The sequence below is a fragment of the Spermophilus citellus genome (assembly GCF_964194105.1).
Source record: "Spermophilus citellus genome assembly, chromosome: 9".
NCBI classification, from domain to species: domain Eukaryota; kingdom Metazoa; phylum Chordata; class Mammalia; order Rodentia; family Sciuridae; genus Spermophilus; species Spermophilus citellus.
The window spans coordinates 138,677,040-138,695,837 of record NC_138191.1 but is presented as its reverse complement, the minus strand read 5'-3'; the positions used below and the strand labels follow the sequence as shown (position 1 = coordinate 138,695,837).

The 18,798-nt window shown below is 60.8% G+C and overlaps 2 protein-coding genes across 4 annotated transcripts in view; both read right to left on the bottom strand.

Annotated features, from left to right (window-relative positions):
- Nucleotides 1–16,315, bottom strand: part of CFAP74 (cilia and flagella associated protein 74) — a gene marked incomplete at its 5' end in the record, with an annotated part of 34,607 nt that extends 18,292 nt beyond the window's left edge. The window contains 13 exons of the mRNA XM_081308175.1: nucleotides 473–591; nucleotides 1,072–1,245; nucleotides 2,160–2,318; nucleotides 3,086–3,287; nucleotides 4,323–4,480; nucleotides 4,842–4,944; nucleotides 5,118–5,228; nucleotides 6,058–6,231; nucleotides 12,928–13,032; nucleotides 13,447–13,545; nucleotides 14,098–14,253; nucleotides 14,363–14,441; nucleotides 16,249–16,315. Of these exons, the coding sequence (XP_081164301.1) occupies nucleotides 473–591; nucleotides 1,072–1,245; nucleotides 2,160–2,318; nucleotides 3,086–3,287; nucleotides 4,323–4,480; nucleotides 4,842–4,944; nucleotides 5,118–5,228; nucleotides 6,058–6,231; nucleotides 12,928–13,032; nucleotides 13,447–13,545; nucleotides 14,098–14,253; nucleotides 14,363–14,441; nucleotides 16,249–16,315 (1,706 nt within the window). The remainder of the gene's footprint in view (nucleotides 1–472; nucleotides 592–1,071; nucleotides 1,246–2,159; nucleotides 2,319–3,085; nucleotides 3,288–4,322; nucleotides 4,481–4,841; nucleotides 4,945–5,117; nucleotides 5,229–6,057; nucleotides 6,232–12,927; nucleotides 13,033–13,446; nucleotides 13,546–14,097; nucleotides 14,254–14,362; nucleotides 14,442–16,248) is intronic.
- TMEM52 (transmembrane protein 52) overlaps nucleotides 1–18,798 on the bottom strand; it is a 74,149-nt gene that overhangs the window by 20,860 nt on the left and 34,491 nt on the right. The window lies entirely within an intron of this gene.

Sequence of the window (18,798 nt, the reverse complement as noted above, 5' to 3'; positions counted from 1 at the left end):
TTGCAGCCCTTTTTATTTTTTATTTTGAGGCAAGGCCAAATAAATAGCTGAGGCTGGCCTCTAACTTATTTATGCTCCTCCTGCCTCAGCCTCCCCAGTCAGTGGGATCACAGGCATCACCACGCCCAGCTGCACTGTGAATCTTAAAGCCATTCTGAGCCTTCAAACCTGCTCTCCAAACCTGGAGGGAGGTTGGGAAGGAAGCACAAGAGAGCCAAGCTGTGGTGAACCAAGGCCAGATGTGAGGAGCGGAGGAGCAGCACCCGTGTGCAGGAGCAGCACTTGAGGCTCAAGCCCCAAGTCACAGGCACAGGCAGGTCGGGGAGGTGGTCCCCGAGGGAGGTGGCTGTGCTTGCCCCCTGGAAAGGCTCTCTGGCTGCCGGGTGCCTGCCGGGTGAGTGCCAGCATCAAGACCCGGATGCAGGAGGACGGATGGCCTCCACGCTGCCCGGGGACGGGGTTGGGGACTCACCTGACGTGGATGAAGTCCCGCAGGTCCTCGCTCACGCCCACCAGCGAGCAGTAGTTGATGGTGTAGGTGGCGTTCACCAGCGTGATCTTCTTCCTGTACGCTTTGCCAACCTCGAAGTCCTGGAGAGTCAGCAGTTGCTGACCCCAGGCCTCGGCGGCGGCCTCAAGTCACCTAGGACCCTGCTGCTGCCCATCCTCAGGGCAGCTCAAGGGGTGGCCTGGCCAGCCTTGGCAGATGTGGCTCCACAGAAGCCGTGGGGAAGAGACAGGAGGGATGCTCAGGCTGGCCACCTTGGCCTCACCTGCTCCTTCACCTGCTGACATGGGCCAGCAGGCCACTGGGGCTGGACTCCTGGGGGCCTTCTCACGTGAAGCCAGAATCTGCCAGGGCAGGGGCCTGGTGGCAACTGCCCAGTCACATCCCCTTCCCGAGAGGCCCAGGGTCCCTGTGGCCCACGGTGCCTCCTGAGCCTCCCGCCCTCTCGGCTCCTCGCACCAGAGGCAGCCCTACGGTCCACACTGTCTGCAGAAGTCAAGGCAAGAGGCACTGGGGCTGACCATGGGCTACCCAGCCCCTGCCCAGTGCCGCCTCGGGCTCACCTTGAAGTGGACCAGCTGGGGCTTGCTGTCGAAGGGGCAGCCTTTGAACTCCCGCCCCGACGCCACCTGCTTGTGCACCACCCCGCTGCGGAGCTGGGCCATCGTGCGAGCCAGGATGTCCTTGTCCATCTTGGTGCCGCCCACAGGCTTTTGGTTCACATCCTCCTTGTGCTCCTTGGGTGGCAGAGACAGAGGCCGTGTGGCTCAAGGCCCGGAGCTGACCAAGGGCAGGGCTGAGCCAGCTGCTGAGGAAGGCCACTTCAGGGATCGGTGCTTCCCAGAGAGAAAAGTGGGAGGAGGAAGACAGCTCGCAGGATGCAGGGGACCCTCAGGAGACGACGGAGGGGAGGGCTCTTGTAACTTGCTGAGTCAGGATGAGAGGGAGTTTGGGGAAAGTTCTGCAGGGAGAGTTCTCCAGGGCAAAGTCGGGCCAGGACAACCTCTCGGACATCAGCAGCAGAGCCAGAGTCCAAGACGGCCCCAGGCTGGTTCTGTTCCTTGTGGCCAGGAATCTGCTCGGGTCCTTGGCTCAGTCAGCTCATGGGACAGCCCGGGCCTGACCGCCATGGTGGGAAGCCACCTGGTACCTGCCTGGCACCCACCTGCCCACCTCTGCCTGCTGGGTCCAGTGGCACGGCCAGCCAGGCCCGTCTTGCTGCTGCCCACCAGTCAGGCTTTGCCAGAGCCAGTCACGGCCTTGCCCTGACTGAGGGAGCCCATGTCGACAGGAGCCGGGCAGTGGGCAGCCCCTCCCCAAGGGATGGAGCACACGGCGGCCACCACAAGCCGGGGACAGGCCTTGCGATCCCGAGGTCCAGCACTCTGGGTGGGGCTTCCCGAGGGGCTGTGGTCATCCGCACGCAGCCTTCCTCTAGAAACGCTTCCCAACAGAGAGCGGCGATGCACGGCTGACCCCTGGGGCCCAGGGACAGGCAGCTAGGCTCAGTGGGGAGTGGGACCATTGTTCCCATGCCCAGTGGTGGGCAGAGGAAGGAGCCAGAGATGGGCAGCAAGGAGAGTCCTCAGAGCCAGGGACGAGGGCCAGGGAGAGTCCCGCCAGGCCCTGCCGAGGAGAGGAGAGCTGTTACCTGGTATGGCATGGAGTCTTCCCTCCAGAGCCCGGGGATCTCGGGTTCAGCCAGCGTTTCCTGCTCTCCACTGGTGGCCCCAGCGACCCCTTGCACAGACTCACTGGAGTCGGCTTTCAGGAGCCAGGAGGGCTCAGGGTGCGCCGCAGCCTTGACCTCCTGTAGGCAGGATGCAGCAAGACACACTCAAGTCAGGACTGCAGCAGCAGAAGGAAGACAGGTTGCGGGAAGCCGCAGGGAGCCCAGCCTCTGCAGCCCCTCCTCTGCCTGGAGAAGACCCACGGCTCCGCTTTCCACCTAAAATGCAGCTCCGGCCTTTTTACACAGAATTCCACTTTTCTGCAGTGCTCAGCAGAGTCCTCAAGAGACTCCCTTTCATGCAAGGCGTTGGGATGGATGCATGTCTGGGACCGGCACCGACCCCCACTGCTCTGTGGTGCTGGCAGGGGCTCCTCCTGGGGGACCTGCTGCAGGCCCAGATGAGGAGCGGGGGAGTCGGGGTGCTGAGGGGAGGCCGGAGGCATCGCAGGACAGAGGAGAACGGGCAGGGAAGAGCAGGGAGGGACAGTGGCAGAGGCCCTGTCCGCTCGCCGGGAGCCCGGCCCCAGGGGAAAGGCAGGGCACAGCCGCGCCATAGAGGCCTCGTGGGCTCGGGAGGCCCAAAGGGTCACGTCCCTGCCCCCTGGCACCACACAGGCCTGGGTGTGGCAGGCGGGCAGAAGCCTGTCCCTGGCAGTGGGTGGAACTGTGGTGGGCTGCCCTTGGGCCAGACCCCGCTTACACTTGGGTGCGGCAGGTCTGCCGAGGGTGGCAAGGGCCCTGGCAGAGCTCAGAGGGAGCCCATCCCCTGGGCCCTCCCGGTCCTCCTCCGCACCTGGCCCAGGCCCTTCCACTGCAGCCGCCTGACAGCAGCAGCGTCTGCTCACCAGCGGGTAGCTGGAGGCCACGGCCGTCTCCCCGGTGCAGACGTGGGCGATGTAGCTCCAGGTCCTGTCTCGAAGAGTGCGTCCCCGGGGGGCTCTGGCGGGGGGCCGCTGCTTCTTCTTCCGGCTGTCCTCCGCGGCCCCCTCTTTCACAATCCGACCGACGATCTCCTGCTTCCGGAGCTCCTGCTCCTCCTGGAAGGTCCTGTTGGAGGGGCTTCTCAGACAGGATCCGGGGGCCACTCGGGCCCAGTGTGGCTCCGCTTGGCCTTGCTGGCCGCCTCCCAGAGGCTCAGGCCCAGCCCAGCAGGGCTCTGAGGTCAAACATCCTGGTCTCAGTGAACCGCTGGCCTCTTTGGGGAGGGTGATGGGGTCCCAGAGGGCTGCCACGCTGGACACCCAGGACTTGAACGCCAGCCCGGCCTCCCCTGCCTGTCCGGCTCTGTCCTGCTGGCCCCTCGGGCAGTCCCCAGGATCGGCCTGGTCCTCACGGGCTGCCCTGTCCAGGTTCCCAGGCTATCTGCTAGGCACAGAGCAGGGCAGTGCCAGGCCCGAGGACATCACGCCTCCTCTCTGTTGCTCCTGCCAGGCGCTGCCCAAGAACCAGGCCGAGGCAGGCAGGGGCCATGACAAAGGCCCAGTGGTGACTGCAGGACTGAACAGGTCACAGCCAGGCTCCATGACACCTCGCTCCCTGACACAGTCCAAGAGAGGGCGGGAGGCCAGCAGGGCGGGAGGAGAGCAAGGAGGAGGCCGAGGCCTGAGAAAGACCTTTGCAGGGAAGTTCCTGGGGCCGTGTGTGCAAGTGGGCAGCCCTCCTCAGAGCCCAGTCCAGGAGCCTGTGGCAGGACAACAGGTAGCACCAGCTCGCCCTGGGGAGAGCAGACCCAAGCCCGGGCAGGGTGTGGAGGGCGAGTCCCAGCAGCACCCAGGAGGAGGGACACGGCCCAGGCCCCCCACAGATGCCATGTGGGTGGCAGGAATGGAGGGTCCCAGCCAGTGGTGGGCACAGGCCCACCTGCTCACCTGCTTCTGGGAAGGTGAAGAGTGCAGGGCCCAGGCTCCCTGGGGACCCCCTGCACCTGGGGGCCAGGGGCGGGCAGGGGGAGGTGCAGAAGGGCTCTTGGCAGGAGCCGCAGACTGGCTGGGGTGAGGGCCGTGGCCCTCTCCCCCTCCTGTGCCCGCCTGCCCTGGAGCAGGAGTGGGCTTTGCTGCCACCTGCCCACCCTCCTGCCCTCACCTCCTCTGGGCCTCCAGGTGCTGGCGCCGTTGCTGGTGGACGAGGTGCCTGAAGGCGTCCCCGCCCTGGGCCAGGATGGCCTCCTTCTCTGCCTTGGCCTTCCGCTCGGTCAGCGCCGCCCGGGCCCGGCCCCAGGCCTGGACCCTGCGCAGTGTCTCCTGGAGAGAGGGCGCCCTGAGGCCGAGGCCCAGGCCCACGCCCACGCCCAGGACCACGCCCATGCCCAGGACCACGCCTAGGCCCATGCTCATGCCCAGGTTCACGCCCACGCCCACGTCCAGGACCACGCCCACACCCAGGACCACGCCCACGCCCAGGACCACACCCAGACCCAGGGCCAGGACCACGCCCAGGTCCTCGCCTATGCCCAGGACTACGCCCAGGACCACGCCCACGCCCAGGACCACGCCCAGGTTCACGCCTATGTCCAGGACCACGCCCACGCCCAGGACCACGCCCATGCCCAGGGCCACGCCCATGCCCAGGGCCACGCCCAGGACCACACCCGCAGGTGCCTACCCGGCTGGCTGCGATGCTGTTCTTCAGGGCCAGCACCGCATCCATGCGCTGCCTCAGGTGCTCGCGGGTCTCCGACTCCTCCCTGCGCTCCCGCTCCCGGACTCTGGAGGAAGGTGGGCTTGTGACAGGGGCACTTGTGACACCAGCCCACATGCCCACGGCGCTGCGGGAGCGGGCAGCTCTGCGGTTTGGGTGATCAGGTGGTGACGGGAGGACCAAGGAGGTGCTCAGACGCCGCGGGGTGCCCACAGCACGGTCCTGGGGGTGGGGACGCACCGTCCCAGGGAGGCCTTCAGGAACTTCACGGCCACCTTGTGGTTCCTCTGGGCCTCTTCCACCAGCGTCTGGTGTCGGAGTCCCAGCCCCTTCTGCACTTGCAAGGACTTCCTGCAGAATCGTGGGCCAAGCATTCAGCCCTCGGGGCTTGAGTCACTGTGGGAGCGGCCTGCCCAGTCCCTGCGCTCTGTGCCGCCCCACACAGCTCTGGCCAGGCTGGGAGGGGGCACCGGGCAGGCTGGCACTGCAGATTATGGTGTTAAGTGAGATGCTATGGGGGGCTCTGGGTCAAGGAGCCCTGCAACAGCAGGGTCTGGCTCAGGGTGGGCAGGGGTGTGGGAGGGGAAGGGACCAGCAGCACTGCTATCGCAGGGGAGGAAGAGATGGGGGGGGGACACTGGAGACGGAGGTGGCAGGACCCTGGGTCCACAGGAAGGAGCAGATCTGGCCACCAGCTGGGCGTGGTGGGGAGTGGTAGGGGTCAGGAGGACCCTGGTCCTGGCCTGGCAGCTGGATGAAGGTGGAGGCCAGTTGTGCAGAGGAGGCTGGAGTTTGGGGCTCCAGAGGAGAGGCCTGCTTCCAGGTTGGGGAGGGAGGAGATCCAACTGCCCTGAATCCCTGGGGTCAGTCTGGTAGGTGGCTGAGCAGGAGACCCAGGGACTGTTCCAGGGACTGGGCAGGAGCACTGATTGGGGATGCAGAGAGCAACCTGGCTGAGGAGGAGGGGGAAGTGGGCAGGAGGAAGAGCCTGCAGGTCTCAGTGACAGCGGTCACTGTTACTGAGGCTGGGAGCATTTCAGGGCAGGGAGCCTGGGCTGGGCCAGGGGGACAGACACAGAGAGGTTGGCAGTGAGAGGAACTTGGCAAGTCCTGGTGCAGAGGGCAGAGGGGTGAGCAGGAGCCAGGCAGGCACTCTGGGGCGGGGGCTGGGGCGGCTCACCGGACCCTCAGCTGCTGGTTCTTGTCCGCCTTCTCCAAGGCTTCCTTCTCCTTGAAGAGCTGCTGGGCCTCGTGCACCTGGAGGCTCCTGCCCCTGGCCTCTGCCTCCTCGCGGTGGGACTTTCGGAGGGCCTGGAGCCGCCCCTTCTGGATCTCAATGTGCCACAAGGCGTCCCTTGTAAACAACACCACGGTTTACAGGAGGCCGAGACCTGCTGGCGCTGGGACCCGCGGGAGGCCTGGGTTCTGGCACCGCCTCGACCAGCACTCCAGTGCTGGACACTGTCCAGGACAACCGTGGGCTCCTGCCTCTAGGAACCCTCTGGGCCCGACCTCAGCTGCAGACTGAGGTCCCCTTGTTCTGCCTCCAACCTTATGAAAATCACCATCTTGTCCAGTCCAGCCTGGCCAGCACCTGGCTCCCCACTCCCGGTGCACCGCAGGCCTGGGTCAGCTATCGTGGTGGGCCCTGCTGGGCCTGGGGAACATCATGCTCAGAGCATGGTGGCAGCCAGTCCTGCCCAGGGCCATGGTCTGGCCATTAGCCAGAAGGTGAGGGACTTGTCCAGCCTCTGACCTTGGGCAGTTGTGTCCACCATTGGATAGTGTGACCTCTCACACATGATGCCCCTTGAGCTTCTAGCTCAGCTCGGGTGGGATGGGGGTGCAAGCAGGGGAACATAGAGTCTGAGAACGTGCTTCCTAGGCCTCAGGGGCCCGCCCTGGTGCGCAGCAGTGAGTTCCTACCCACCAGAGCCCACACACCTGGACAGCTGCCCTGGGCCTCCCCAGCAGCTCTGTCCGGCACTGGGCTCCATCTGCACCCACAGGTTTCAGCCCCCGCTCTGCTTCAACCTCAATCGCACCCCATGTGGTGGGTGCGGGAAGCGCTGGGTAGATGCTCTTAACCATTTTAAGAAAATCCCCTTCTGAGCCTTTTTACTGCTCTGTGCTGGGGATGGAACCCAGGAGGCTCCGCTGACCACCCCAGCCCTTTTCATTGTATGTGGAGACAGCGCCTGGCTAAGTTGCCCAGGCTGGCCTTGAACTTGAGATCCTCCTGCATGAGCCTTCTGAGGAGCTAGGATCACAGATGTGCACCTCTGAGCCTGGCGGCTGAGAGTGTCTTGAAACAGAATCGTCACCGTGGAGTTGAGGCCATTCTCTCCATCACAAGACCTGTGGCGGGTCCCCGTGCGGTGGCGCCCTCGAATGAAATCAGCCTCACATCCCCCACAGTGCTGGGGACGGAACCCAGGGCGCTCTATCACTGAGCCACCCCCTCACGCCTGGGTATTTTGATTTTGAGACGGGGCCTTGATGCGTGGCCCAGACTGGCCTTGAGGGTGCCATCCTGCCACAGCCCTCCAGTGGCTGGGATCGCAAATGTGGCCCGTGGGCCTGCAGACAGCCTAACATCTCCCAGGGAAATCACAGCTGCAAGCTGGACGGGCCTGGTCCCTGTCCCCTGCAAGGTGCTCACTCTGAAGACTGCCATGCCATCCATTTCCCTCCAAATTCTATGATTTTGTCATTTTTTAATGCAGAGTAATACTCCATTGTGTATAGATGCCACATTTTTTTTATCCATTCATCTATTGAAGGGCATCTAGGTTTGTTCCACAGTCTAGCAATTGTGAATTGTGCTGCTATGAACATCGATGTAGCAGTGTCCCTGTAGCATGCTCTTTTTAGGTCTTTAGGGAATACACCGAGAAGGGGAATAGCTGGGTCAAATGGTGGTTCCATTCCCAGCTTTCCAAGAAATCTCCAAACTGCTTTCCACATTGGCCGCACCAATTTGCAGTCCCACCAGCAATGTACAAGTGTACCCTTTTCCCCGCATCCTCGCCAGCACTTGTTGTTGTTGGATTTCTTAATGGCTGCCAATCTTACTGGAGTGAGATGGTATCTTAGGGTGGTTTTGATTTGCATTTCTCTGACTGCTAGAGATGGTGAGCATTTTTTCATGTACTTGTTGATTGATTGTATGTCCTCCTCTGAGAAGTGTCTGTTCAGGTCTTTGGCCCATTTGTTGATTGGGTTATTTGTTATCTTATTGTCTAATTTTTTGAGTTCTTTGTATACTCTGGATATTAGGGCTCTATCTGAAGTGTGAGGAGTAAAAATTTGTTCCCAGGATGTAGGCTCCCTATTTACCTCTCTTATTGTTTCTCTTGCTGAGAAAAAACTTTTTAGTTTAAGTAAGTCCCATTTGTTGATTCTTGTTATTAACTCTTGTGCTATGGGTGTCCTATTAAGGAATTTGGAGCCCGACCCCACAGTATGTAGATCGTAGCCAACTTTTTCTTCTATCAGATGCCGTGTCTCTGATTTGATATCAAGGTCCTTGATCCATTTTGAGTTAACTTTTGTGCATGGTGAGAGAAAGGGATTCAGTTTCATTTTGATGCATATGGATTTCCAGTTTTCCCAACACCATTTGTTGAAGATGCTATCCTTCCTCCATTGCATGCTTTTAGCCCCTTTATCAAATATAAGATAGTTGTAGTTTTGTGGATTGGTTGTCAGTGTGGTGACGCAGTGTGCAGCACGCGGCCCGTCTCCCTCTTGCTTCACCTGCCCGCCTGTGTTTCCTGGGGGACGGCTGGGTGTGCGTTTCCTTTCTTGCACTGTCTTCGTGGCTTTAGTAGCAAAGCGATACCACTGGTTGGGAGCTGGGGATGAATTGTGGGCCCGTCTGAACGCGCGGTGTCACCCCGACCTCTGAGACTGCTTCCTTGCCTTGGCAAACGCCCTGTTCAAGGAGAACCCTGTGGTACGTGGAATCTATTGGCTCAGACAGGTTCAAACACTCCTCCCTGGAGGTGGAAAGAGATACCAGGGCGCCCAGGTAGCCTCGAGAGACCAGCTGCTGGCGGAGGAGGCACCACCAAGTGAGGTCCCCAGTCAGGCCGGCCTCGAAGGACCCTCCTCACAAAAAGACCCTTTGGTGTGTTTCACTACAAATGAAGCCTTCGCCGGCTTCTCCCTGTGTTAGGGTCGGACCCATGGGGCTCTTCCATCCTAAAACCCCTGCTTTCAATGCGTTTCTTGTTGTTTGTTTTTTTTAATTTTTTTTTTTTAACCAGGGCCTTGTGCATGCGAGGCAAGCACTCCACCAACTCAGCTCTTACCCAGAGCCTGTTTCAGTTCTTTTTAAAATATGTCTTAGTTACAGGTGGACACAAGATCTTTATTTCCATGTGGTGCTGAGGATGAGCCCCGGTCCCACCCGTGCGTGGCGAGTGCTCACCGCTGAGCTCAGACCAGCCTCTCTGTTTTCAACTCGATTTTTTCAGCCTTCTATTTCCTGCCGGCCCACACCTGTCGCGTTGCACAGGGCCACACAGGACGCACGTGACAACCACTCCACTCGACACTCGGGCCTAGTGTGCTCTTTGTTGGGAAATTTGAAACAGTCGCTGGCTTTTTAATGATGGGCCCCTTCAACTCTGAGACCGGAGTGTTGCTGACTGCCCCTGAGGCTGTCCCCAGTGCCCTGTGGCTCTGTGGCTGGGCCACGCGACTCCAAGCTGAGGACTTGTGCTGTCAGCAGCTCCGGACGGTGCCACGTCCTGTTCTGTGGAGGACTTGGGTGAGGGGCCCGTGCAGCCGTGGCAGAGGCGGAGGCTGGTGACCTACAACCAACCCCCTTGCACCGCGCAGTCCTGGAGGCGGGGGTCCAGGGTCAAGTGCAGGAGGCCAGGGTCTGGTAAGTGTCAGGTGCAGGACAGGCTGAGTAAGCTGTCTGCAGGGCGACCTGGCCACTCCGACCCTCTGTCTGGCTCTTTATCCCCTGTTTGCTTCAAGCCCAAACGCCCAAGCCCCTGCTCCAGGCTGAGCGCTCAGCCCCCCTCGCACCAACAAGGCAGCTTGCAGACCCAGAGGCCCCGTTAGATTTGGGCGATAAAAACTCCCTCCTGCCGGGCCCCCCCCCTCCTCTGTTGCCTTGCTGCAGTAAAGATCCCTTGGTCGCTCCAAGTACTGTGGTCACTTTCCTTTCAGCAAGGACCTGTCCTCTTGGCCATGCTGTCTGGGCATCCTTGCAGGAGGGGACAGAGGGACAAAGGCTGCCATGAGCCCCTTCAGAAGGACGCTGACCACCTCACAGAACCCCGCTGGTTCTTCACCTGGGGACAACTTCCAGACCACAGTGACTCTGCTGGGAAAGAGTGGGCTCCTCGGCTCGGCTGTGGGGACAGGGTCAGCGCAGCTGAGCCGCAGACCCCTGAGCACCAGGGACAGTGACAGCAGAGCCTCCCTGCTGGACGACGCTGGTCCTGCTCTGCCCTCCCAGGCCAGCTCCTCCTCCATCATGCGCGAGGGCGTCTGCAGGGTGCCCGGGAGCCGAGTGCCCTGCAGCACGGAGCTGGCTCCCTGGGCAGCTCTGCATCTCTTCAGAAGCCACTTCTTGTCCCCAAAGCTCTGCCAGAGCTCTTCACTGGGTGCCAGTGGTCACCTGTCCAGCCAGGGAGGTGCCCTGGGCAGCTCGGCCCGGCTGAGGGCTTCTGTTCACCAGCCACTACGTCGCCTTCCAAGCCCCAGATCGGACGCTGCGGTGGGGGGCTCCAGCCCGCGGTGGGTGGGTGGGCCCAGGGCCAGGGCACGGGGGCGGTGCCCCCATCTGTGGGAACGTGCTCGCCCTCGCAGAGTCCCTGGCACGCACCCAGGGCTCCACCACGTTCAGATGCCCTGTGGTCCACATCACTGGTCTTCAGCTGAGATCCACAGCCGGTCAGCTTGTCCAGCCCCAGGACAATGGCAGGCCACCACTGCTGGTGAGAAGCAGCAGGAGACCCCCACCCTGAGGGGCCCTCATCTCAGCCAGTGCGTCGGCACACCCAGGACGTCCCAGGGTGATGACCTCTCAGGGTCCAGCAGCAGTCCAGCAGTACCACCCGCACCCTTCCTGGTGGAGGCCCATGGATGAGGCCCAGCTCTCGGCTGGTCAGCTCCCACACAGCCAGGGGCTCGAGGACAGAGGAGGACAGTGTCCTGCCTTGGAACTGAGGGGTGGTGGCCATCTGAGCTAAGCTGCCCCTATGGCCCTTGAAGGTGTCATGAAGGCTTGTCTTCTCTGTCCTGGTGGTGGCCAGAGCCCACGTCACTGCAGTGACAGGGATGGTACTGGCATCTCAGAGCAACAGGTGTCACATGTAGGGACAGATCCAGGACTGGCAGGAGAGGCCAAGGAGAGGCTGGGGAGAGGCTGGCAGGAGAGGCTGGAGAGAGGCTGAGGAGAGGCTGGGGAGAGGCTGGGAAAGGCTGGGAAAGGCTGAGGAGAGGCTGGGAAAGGCTGAGGAGAGGCTGGGAGAGGCTGGGAGAGGCTGGGGAGAGGCTGGGAAAGGCTGAGGAGAGGCTGGGGAGAGGCTGGGGAGAGGCTGGGGAGAGGCTGGCAGGAGAGGCTGGGGAGAGGCTGGCAGGAGAGGCTGGGGAGAGGCTGGCAGGAGAGGCTGAGGAGAGGCTGAGGAGAGGCTGGGAAAGGCTGGGAAAGGCTGGGGAGAGGCTGGGGAGAGGCTGGGAGAGGCTGGGAGAGGCTGAGGAGAGGCTGGGGACAGGCTGGGGAGAGGCTGAAGAGAGGCGGCTGCAGCCTGGGCGAGTGTGCTGGCCAGCAGCATGGCTGCTGGGGGAGCATGGATGTGGGAGCCAAGATGCCCACAGCCCCTTGGCGACCCCGTATCTGATGTAAAGAGCACAGAGGCCTGCCGTGTGTGGGGACGCGCCCTGCGTGGCGGCACAGGGTCCCCCAAAGGCACCGCAGTGGCCCTCTAGGGAGGTGGGCAGAAGGGGTTTGGCAGCTAGCAGAACTTGGGGTCCCTAGGACGGAAGCAGAGGGGAGCCCACTGAGGCCCCGTCACTCATCGGGGTGGTGGCCAGGGGAGGTGTGCACACTGGGAAGAGGGCCCTGGGGTGGAAGCTGACCCACACGTGAGGGATGGCGGGTCGGAAACCCGCCCCCGAGCACCACAGCACCCCCAGGTGGACAGTTCGCCGGGGGGCCGGGGAGGGAGAGGCAGGAGCGCCGGGACCCACTCCCCCAGCCCTCGCCCGCTGATTCCCGCGGCCACGTCCCTGGTGGCTCTGCACTTCCTGGGGGCCGCGGAGCGCCAGTGTGGATGGTGACTAGTCACAGCAGGGCAGGCCAGGGGCTGGACGTCCAGGCCCAGGGGCCAGTGTGGGTGCGGCAAGAGCTGGAGCTGCCTCTCTTGCAGCAAGGGGCACCCAAGGGAGCCCTGGCTCTCCCTGTGCCTGCGGCCCTTGAGGCTGGACAGCCCCGCTTGTCCCGGGGGTGTCACAGCAGAGCCCCCATCCAGCCCCCCGGCTGTGCCCAGGAGGCTTCCTGGTGCAGTCAGTGACCAGCTTCCGTCCCCCAAGAGCCTTTCTGCCTCAGCCGTCCAGGCTCGGCCACCAAGCGCCACTGGGAGTCTCAAGGCCCAGCTGCCTCCCCGCAGGGCCTCTGGAGAATCGTGGAGGCACTCTGTGTGTGAGGGCCACCGGGATTGGACGCAGGGCCCTCGGCCACTGGGCCACCCCAGCCTGTTCTGTGTTCTCACTGAGTTGCTGAGCGCCTCGCCTTTGCTGAGGCTGGCCGTGAACTCACGGTCCTCCTGCCTCAGCCTCCAGGGCCACGGGGCTCACAGGCGTGGCCACCACACCTGGCCTTTGAGGTGCTTTTTAACGGCTTCTGTGGAAGCTCAAAGAACCAGAAACAGGAAAAGGAAACAACCAATTCACAGCTTCTCACCCGCAAACAACCAGAGAAGCGTGTGCACTGTCTCCTCTCAGCTGCCCCTTTAACACCTGCCTGCTGATGGGCACCTGGTCCTAGGCCCGCCCTCCGCCCTGGCCCCGGGCGCTGCCCGCTTACTCGGTCTCCCTCAGCATGGCCGCGATCCTCGACTGTAGGTCCTGCTCGTTTTGCAGCTCTGTGTGCAGGCGTCTGGACGTGGCCTGGAGACGGCCCACGGCGGCCCTGGAGCACCGCCATGGGGGACGGCACGGGTCAGCACCAGGGGCCTCGGCGTTCTCGGGAGTCAGTCTGTCTGAACTGGTCAGCTCGGGGCCTGGGGGCGGATGCTCACTGCTGTGGCCTCTCCTATTCTCTGGGGAAGCTGCGGGCCCTCAGAGCACCCAGGGACCCCGAGTCCCCCCGGCCTCTTCCTCCTGGGCTGCCACCCACCCAGGCGGTGAGCAGGGGTCTTCCTTGTGGTGACACGCTGGGGGCTCTGCCTGGGGGAGGCCCTGCTATGTGGGGACGGGCCTGAGTGAGTGGTCAGTGGTCAAGTCGGGCTGCCACTGGAATCGGGGTCGAGGGGCCGTGGGGCCCTGGACCGCCCTGACAGCATGGTCGTGCCTGGCCCCGGCCTACTGGCCGCCTACCACCTACATGTTGTTGGCCGCTCCCTCCCTGGCCATCTCGGCGGCCACGGTCTCCTGCTGTTTGCTGAGGACGTCCACCCTCTGGCGACAGGCCCGCAGCTCTTCTCTGAAACGCCCAACAAGGACTGGGTGGTGGCTTTGAAGCTGCAGCCTCGCCCGGCTGGGGGCTGGGGTAGCACATCTTTCCCAGGTCCTCTGTCCAGTGACAGGACAGGGCCTTGTCACCCACATTCCCAACATTCTGCCAAGGGACTGGCTCTGCGGCCAAGGTCACCCACAGCCCAAGCGTCCATGAGTCATGAGCAGTTGGCACTGCAGCTGGCCATTTCAGAACACTGGCTGGAGTGGCCCTGGGGGCCTGACCGCACACTGGCTCCTGTCACGTGACTTTGGCAACAAAAGAGAACCCCAGGGATGGCTGAAGGGATGTTTAGAGGAGAATTGGGAAACAGCAGCTGGAGGTACCCTGGCATGATGCTAGGCTGGACCAGTCTCCCTGGGAGCCTCGGGGGTGGTGGGCATGAAGAAGAGTGCTCTTTAGAGAGCAGCCAGGTGGCATGGTCAGCAGTCTGCCGTCAAATAGTTCAGTAAGAGAAACGGACGACGCAGGACCCGGGTGACTGCGGGGAGGCCGCCTGGGCCGCGGCCAGCAGCTCACCTGGTCTTCTGTTGGAAGAGGCCTTTCTCCTCCTGCATCCTGTCCAGCAGGTCCAGGTGCCTGCGCAGCTCGGTCTCCTGGGTCCAGTCTCCCCCGGGGGCCGCACTCCTGCCCTCTCCCGCACCGGCTGTGGCAGCACATTCTCCCCTCGCGGAGCTTGAATCCAGGAGGAGGGCAGCGGGGTTGCCCCCGGCACGGTGCCACCCGCAGACCTGCGCCTGCCCGCCCTCCCCGCTCCACTGCAGGAAGGCCCCCCGGGAATCACCCGCAGTCTCCCGCAGCAGCCGCGCTCCCGGGACCCTCGGGGAGAGACTCCACCTCCAACTCCAGTTCCGGGTGTCTTCCTGGAAATCGAGGTCAGAGTTAGACAGCAAGCAGGCGCAGCGGCCCCGCCTGAGATCTCAGGGACTTGGGAGGCCGAGGCAGGAGGATCACAAGTTCAAAGCCAGCCTCAGTGACTCAGTGAGGCCCTGAGGACTCGGCACCCCTGGGTTCAACCTCCAGTAGGAAGAGGAGGACAGCAAAACCAGCTTAAACTGGATGAGCAAGGGTAGTTCTCAAAGTGTGGTCCAGGGAGCCCTGGGGGTCTGTCGGTTGTCTCAGCACAATGTCCTGTGCCTGCAGTGACGTGGCTGGAGGCCACGGGACAGGCAGGTGCAGTGTCCTCCACTGACCCAGAGCACACTGCTTACAATAGTTTATTCCTGCTATGGGCTATAAGTGAATGAGTGTGGATACGTGAATGAGTGTGGGTAAGCGAATGAGTGTGGGTAAGCGAATGAGTGTGGATACGTGAATGAGTGTGGATACGTGAATGAGTGTGGATAAGCGAATGAGTGTGGGTAAGCGAATGAGTGAGTGTGGGTAAGCGAGTGAGTGTGGGTAAGCGAGTGAGTGTGGGTAAGTGAATGAGTGTGGGTAAGCGAATGAGTGAGTGTGGGTAAGCGAGTGAGTGTGGGTAAGCGAGTGAGTGTGGGTAAGCGAGTGAGTGTGGGTAAGCGAATGAGTGAGTGTGGGTAAGCGAATGAGTGAGTGTGGGTAAGCGAGTGAGTGTGGGTAAGCGAATGAGTGAGTGTGGGTAAGCGAGTGAGTGTGGGTAAGCGAGTGAGCGTGGGTAAGCGAGTGAGCGTGGGTAAGCGAATGAGTGAGTGTGGGTAAGCGAGTGAGCGTGGGTAAGCGAGTGAGCGTGGGTAAGCGAATGAGTGAGTGTGGGTAAGCGAGTGAGTGTGGGTAAGCGAATGAGTGAGTGTGGGTAAGCGAGTGAGTGTGGGTAAGCGAGTGAGTGTGGGTAAGCGAATGAGTGAGTGTGGGTAAGCGAATGAGTGAGTGTGGGTAAGCGAATGAGTGAGTGTGGGTAAGCGAGTGAGTGTGGGTAAGCGAGTGAGTGTGGGTAAGCGAATGAGTGAGTGTGGGTAAGCGAATGAGTGAGTGTGGGTAAGCGAATGAGTGAGTGTGGGTAAGCGAGTGAGTGTGGGTAAGCGAGTGAGTGTGGAATTACTTTCAACTTGACTTCTTAGCACAGTAAATATGGAGTCTGGGAGCCCTTGGTTTCCAGACCTTTAAAGAACGTCTTGTAGCTGGTTTTCAGACAAGGCCTTTGAGGCTCCTGGTCTGAGTCACTGTGGACTTCCAGCTGACCAGGCCAATGGAACCAGGGGCCCCTCTCCACGCTCGGCTAGGTCTCTGTCACAGAGACTGAGAAAGGACTTTGAAAGGCACAAGTGCATCCACCACCACAAGGAGGGCGAGAGAAGGACACACCGTCCAGAGGGGGACGCTCAGGGACAGGGTGCTGCAGGCAGGGCCACCTGTGCAGACTGACAGCTGCCTGGGCAGCGAGGTCCAAATCAAGGACATCTCAGGAAGATTTCAGATCATCAGAAAATCTAAAAAGAAAATCTAAATGGGTCCAGGAAAAGAAAATAAAAATAGGTCACATTCAAAGGACGGGGCTAAAAATGGCATCAGTTTCTCAGTAGTGACGCCAGGACTGGAGACTGTGGTCTGCACTGTCAGAGCCTCAGCTGAAGACGGCAGGACCAGCTCCCGGGCTGGGGAGAACGTGGATTCAGTGGGCACGGTCTCGCGGGGTCCAGGGAGCCGGGGGGCAGCCGTAAGGCGAGTCGCCTGTTTTTCCCGGGCCTCCTTTACCATCATCCATGGGCAGGATGCTGTCTGCAAGCTCCTCTCCAGAGACCAGGCTAGTGGCTCTCTCCATGTCGAGAGACAGAGATCGGCTGCAAGAAAGTTATCACAAAATACAGATCAACAGGACCCGAGATCTTAAAATATGGACTTTATAATAATCAATAACTCACCTTAAAAAGACATTTAGAAAGAGAATAGATACTTCACCGATTAGGGAAAAAATACTCGTACCACAAATATCTGACAAAGGTCTTGTATCCAGAATAGGTAAAGAGTTCCTGCACATCAATACTCAAAGTCCAGACTCCAGCTTAGACAGACAGAAGGTCTAGAGTGGTGTGACACGAGAAGACACAGAAATGGCCAATGATCACGGGACACGTGGTGTGACACCCAGAGTCACGAGATGAAGACTAAAGCCCTAGCGCTATGTGCCCCCAAGGTGGCCAGGAGTCACTCCAAAGGTGGCACAAGCTCTGGCAAGAACTCGGATCCATCTGCAGCCGTGAGTGTGACTGGCGGGAATTTCTTGTGAACAGACCCTAACAACAGGCCCCTGATCCTAAGGACGGCTGAGAAACTGCAAAGTCGTGAAGTGGACACAGGAGTACGCTGAAGCCCAGAGCAGCAAGCTCGGGCAGGGGACCGAATTCGTATGGTGGCTTCCGCGTACCAGGATGGACAGCCAGGGAACTTGCGGGGTCTGGGGCCACCCTATACCTGGCTGCACAGATGTATGCCGTTGTCAAAATGGACCCAATCAAACGTTTCTGACCTCTGTGTCTGCCAGCTGTGGTGGCCATGCCTGGGACCTAGCTACGTGGAGGCTGAGGCAGGAGGACTGCAAGTTCAAGGCCATCAGCAACTTAACAAGACCCTGTCTCAAAGTCAGAACCAGAAAGAGCTGGAGATGGAGCTCAGTGGTTGAGCCTCCGGGGTCCCTTCCCAGCACCACACACATGTTATCTCAGCAGAACACACTCACACTCACACTCACACTCACACTCACACTCCGCCAAGGTTCAGGGGCTTAAAGAACTTGAGAACACTGACCACGCCCTCCTCGTCTGGGGATTCTAGGAGGACGCCCGTGGACACTCTTGGAATCGTACATCCATTGATCAAAGGTGCTTCACGCAGAACAGTGTTGGGCACAGATGCTCCTTAGTACCTCGTCATTTCTTGTGAAAGTCAAGTCTGATGTACGACTTCATTTACTCTCTGTCCAACCACAAGCATGTGCTTGTTCTAACGCCCATCGTCAGGTCGTGCTCACACCGTGGTCGATGGAAAGAGTGCGTGGTGAGTGCTTGTGTCAGTGTGTGGGCACAGACGTCCCGTGTGAGGACAGTCTCTCCCTGACCCCAGGGCTGAGTCCGGGCGGTGAGCCCAGGTGTCCGTGCGGGAGATGCTCAGATCTGGGAACTGGTTTCTGTTGCTTAATTCAGCCACTGCCTCAGACCCATCCGCTAGGAAGACGTCCGATGTCTCAGGATGTTTCCCGTCACATTACGAATGAATCAATGCCCGTGATGGAAACGGCAAAAAACACTTTCATTAAAGTCCCAAAGGGTAGGATGCTCAGTGCCCATAAAACACCCCCACCTTCTCCCCACGTGGAAGGACAGACTTGCCCACTGCTCTGTGCCCTCCGGGGCTTTCAGAGGACACTGGTAAGTGGCCAGACCTGTTCAGCTCTGTCTCAGGAGCTGGGTGCGGCTACCCGACTGCCTCGCTGGACGCACAGTGGACCGCAGCATACGGATACTCTGAGCGTCCAGGCACAGAGGCCCGCCCTCCTGGCGCTCAACTCTCACCCCACTCTAATCCTCTGAAACGGTGCAGATTCCTGTTTCCACACACGAATCTGCAAGGACTCGCCAACTGGGAAGTGGAAGGACGAGTGTGAAGGCCCCGGGGGTGGGGGGACCTGGGCCAGCACCTGTGCAGGGCTCGGGCACAGGAGAAGTGGCTGGAGAACCCAGGGTCACTTGGCAGCTCTCAGGAGGGCTTGGAAGGGCCACCTTGGGTACGGAGGCTGCCAGTGCGCCAGCCAGCACACTGAAGTGATAAGAAACGCTGTTTTCAAAAACAGTCCCAGGGCTGGGGATATGGCTCAAGCGGTAGCGCGCTTGCCTGGCATGCATGGGGCGCTGGTTTCGATCCTCAGCACCACATACAACAAAGATGTTGTGTCCGCCGAGAACTAAAAAATAAATGTTAAGAATTCTCTCTCTCTCTCTTAAAAAAAAATAATAATCTCAAAAGTCTAATTCCCTGCTCTCCAGAGGCACTGCCTGTGCTTTAAAGCTCAGAAAGAGGTGCACCAGGGTGGCCGTGAGCAGGGAGCAGGAGGAGGCACCCAGCACACAACACTCTGGGCACAAGCCGTGGCAGCAGTAAGCAGCCAGCCGCCCCCACCCCCCGCTGCTCAGCGACAGGGGCACGTGCCCAGCAGATGCCCAGCATATCCCGGCAGGAGAGCAGGCGTGGCCATGAGGGGCCCCTGAGCACATGGGCACTGACCAGCAGACCCCAGGGGGTCACACCATC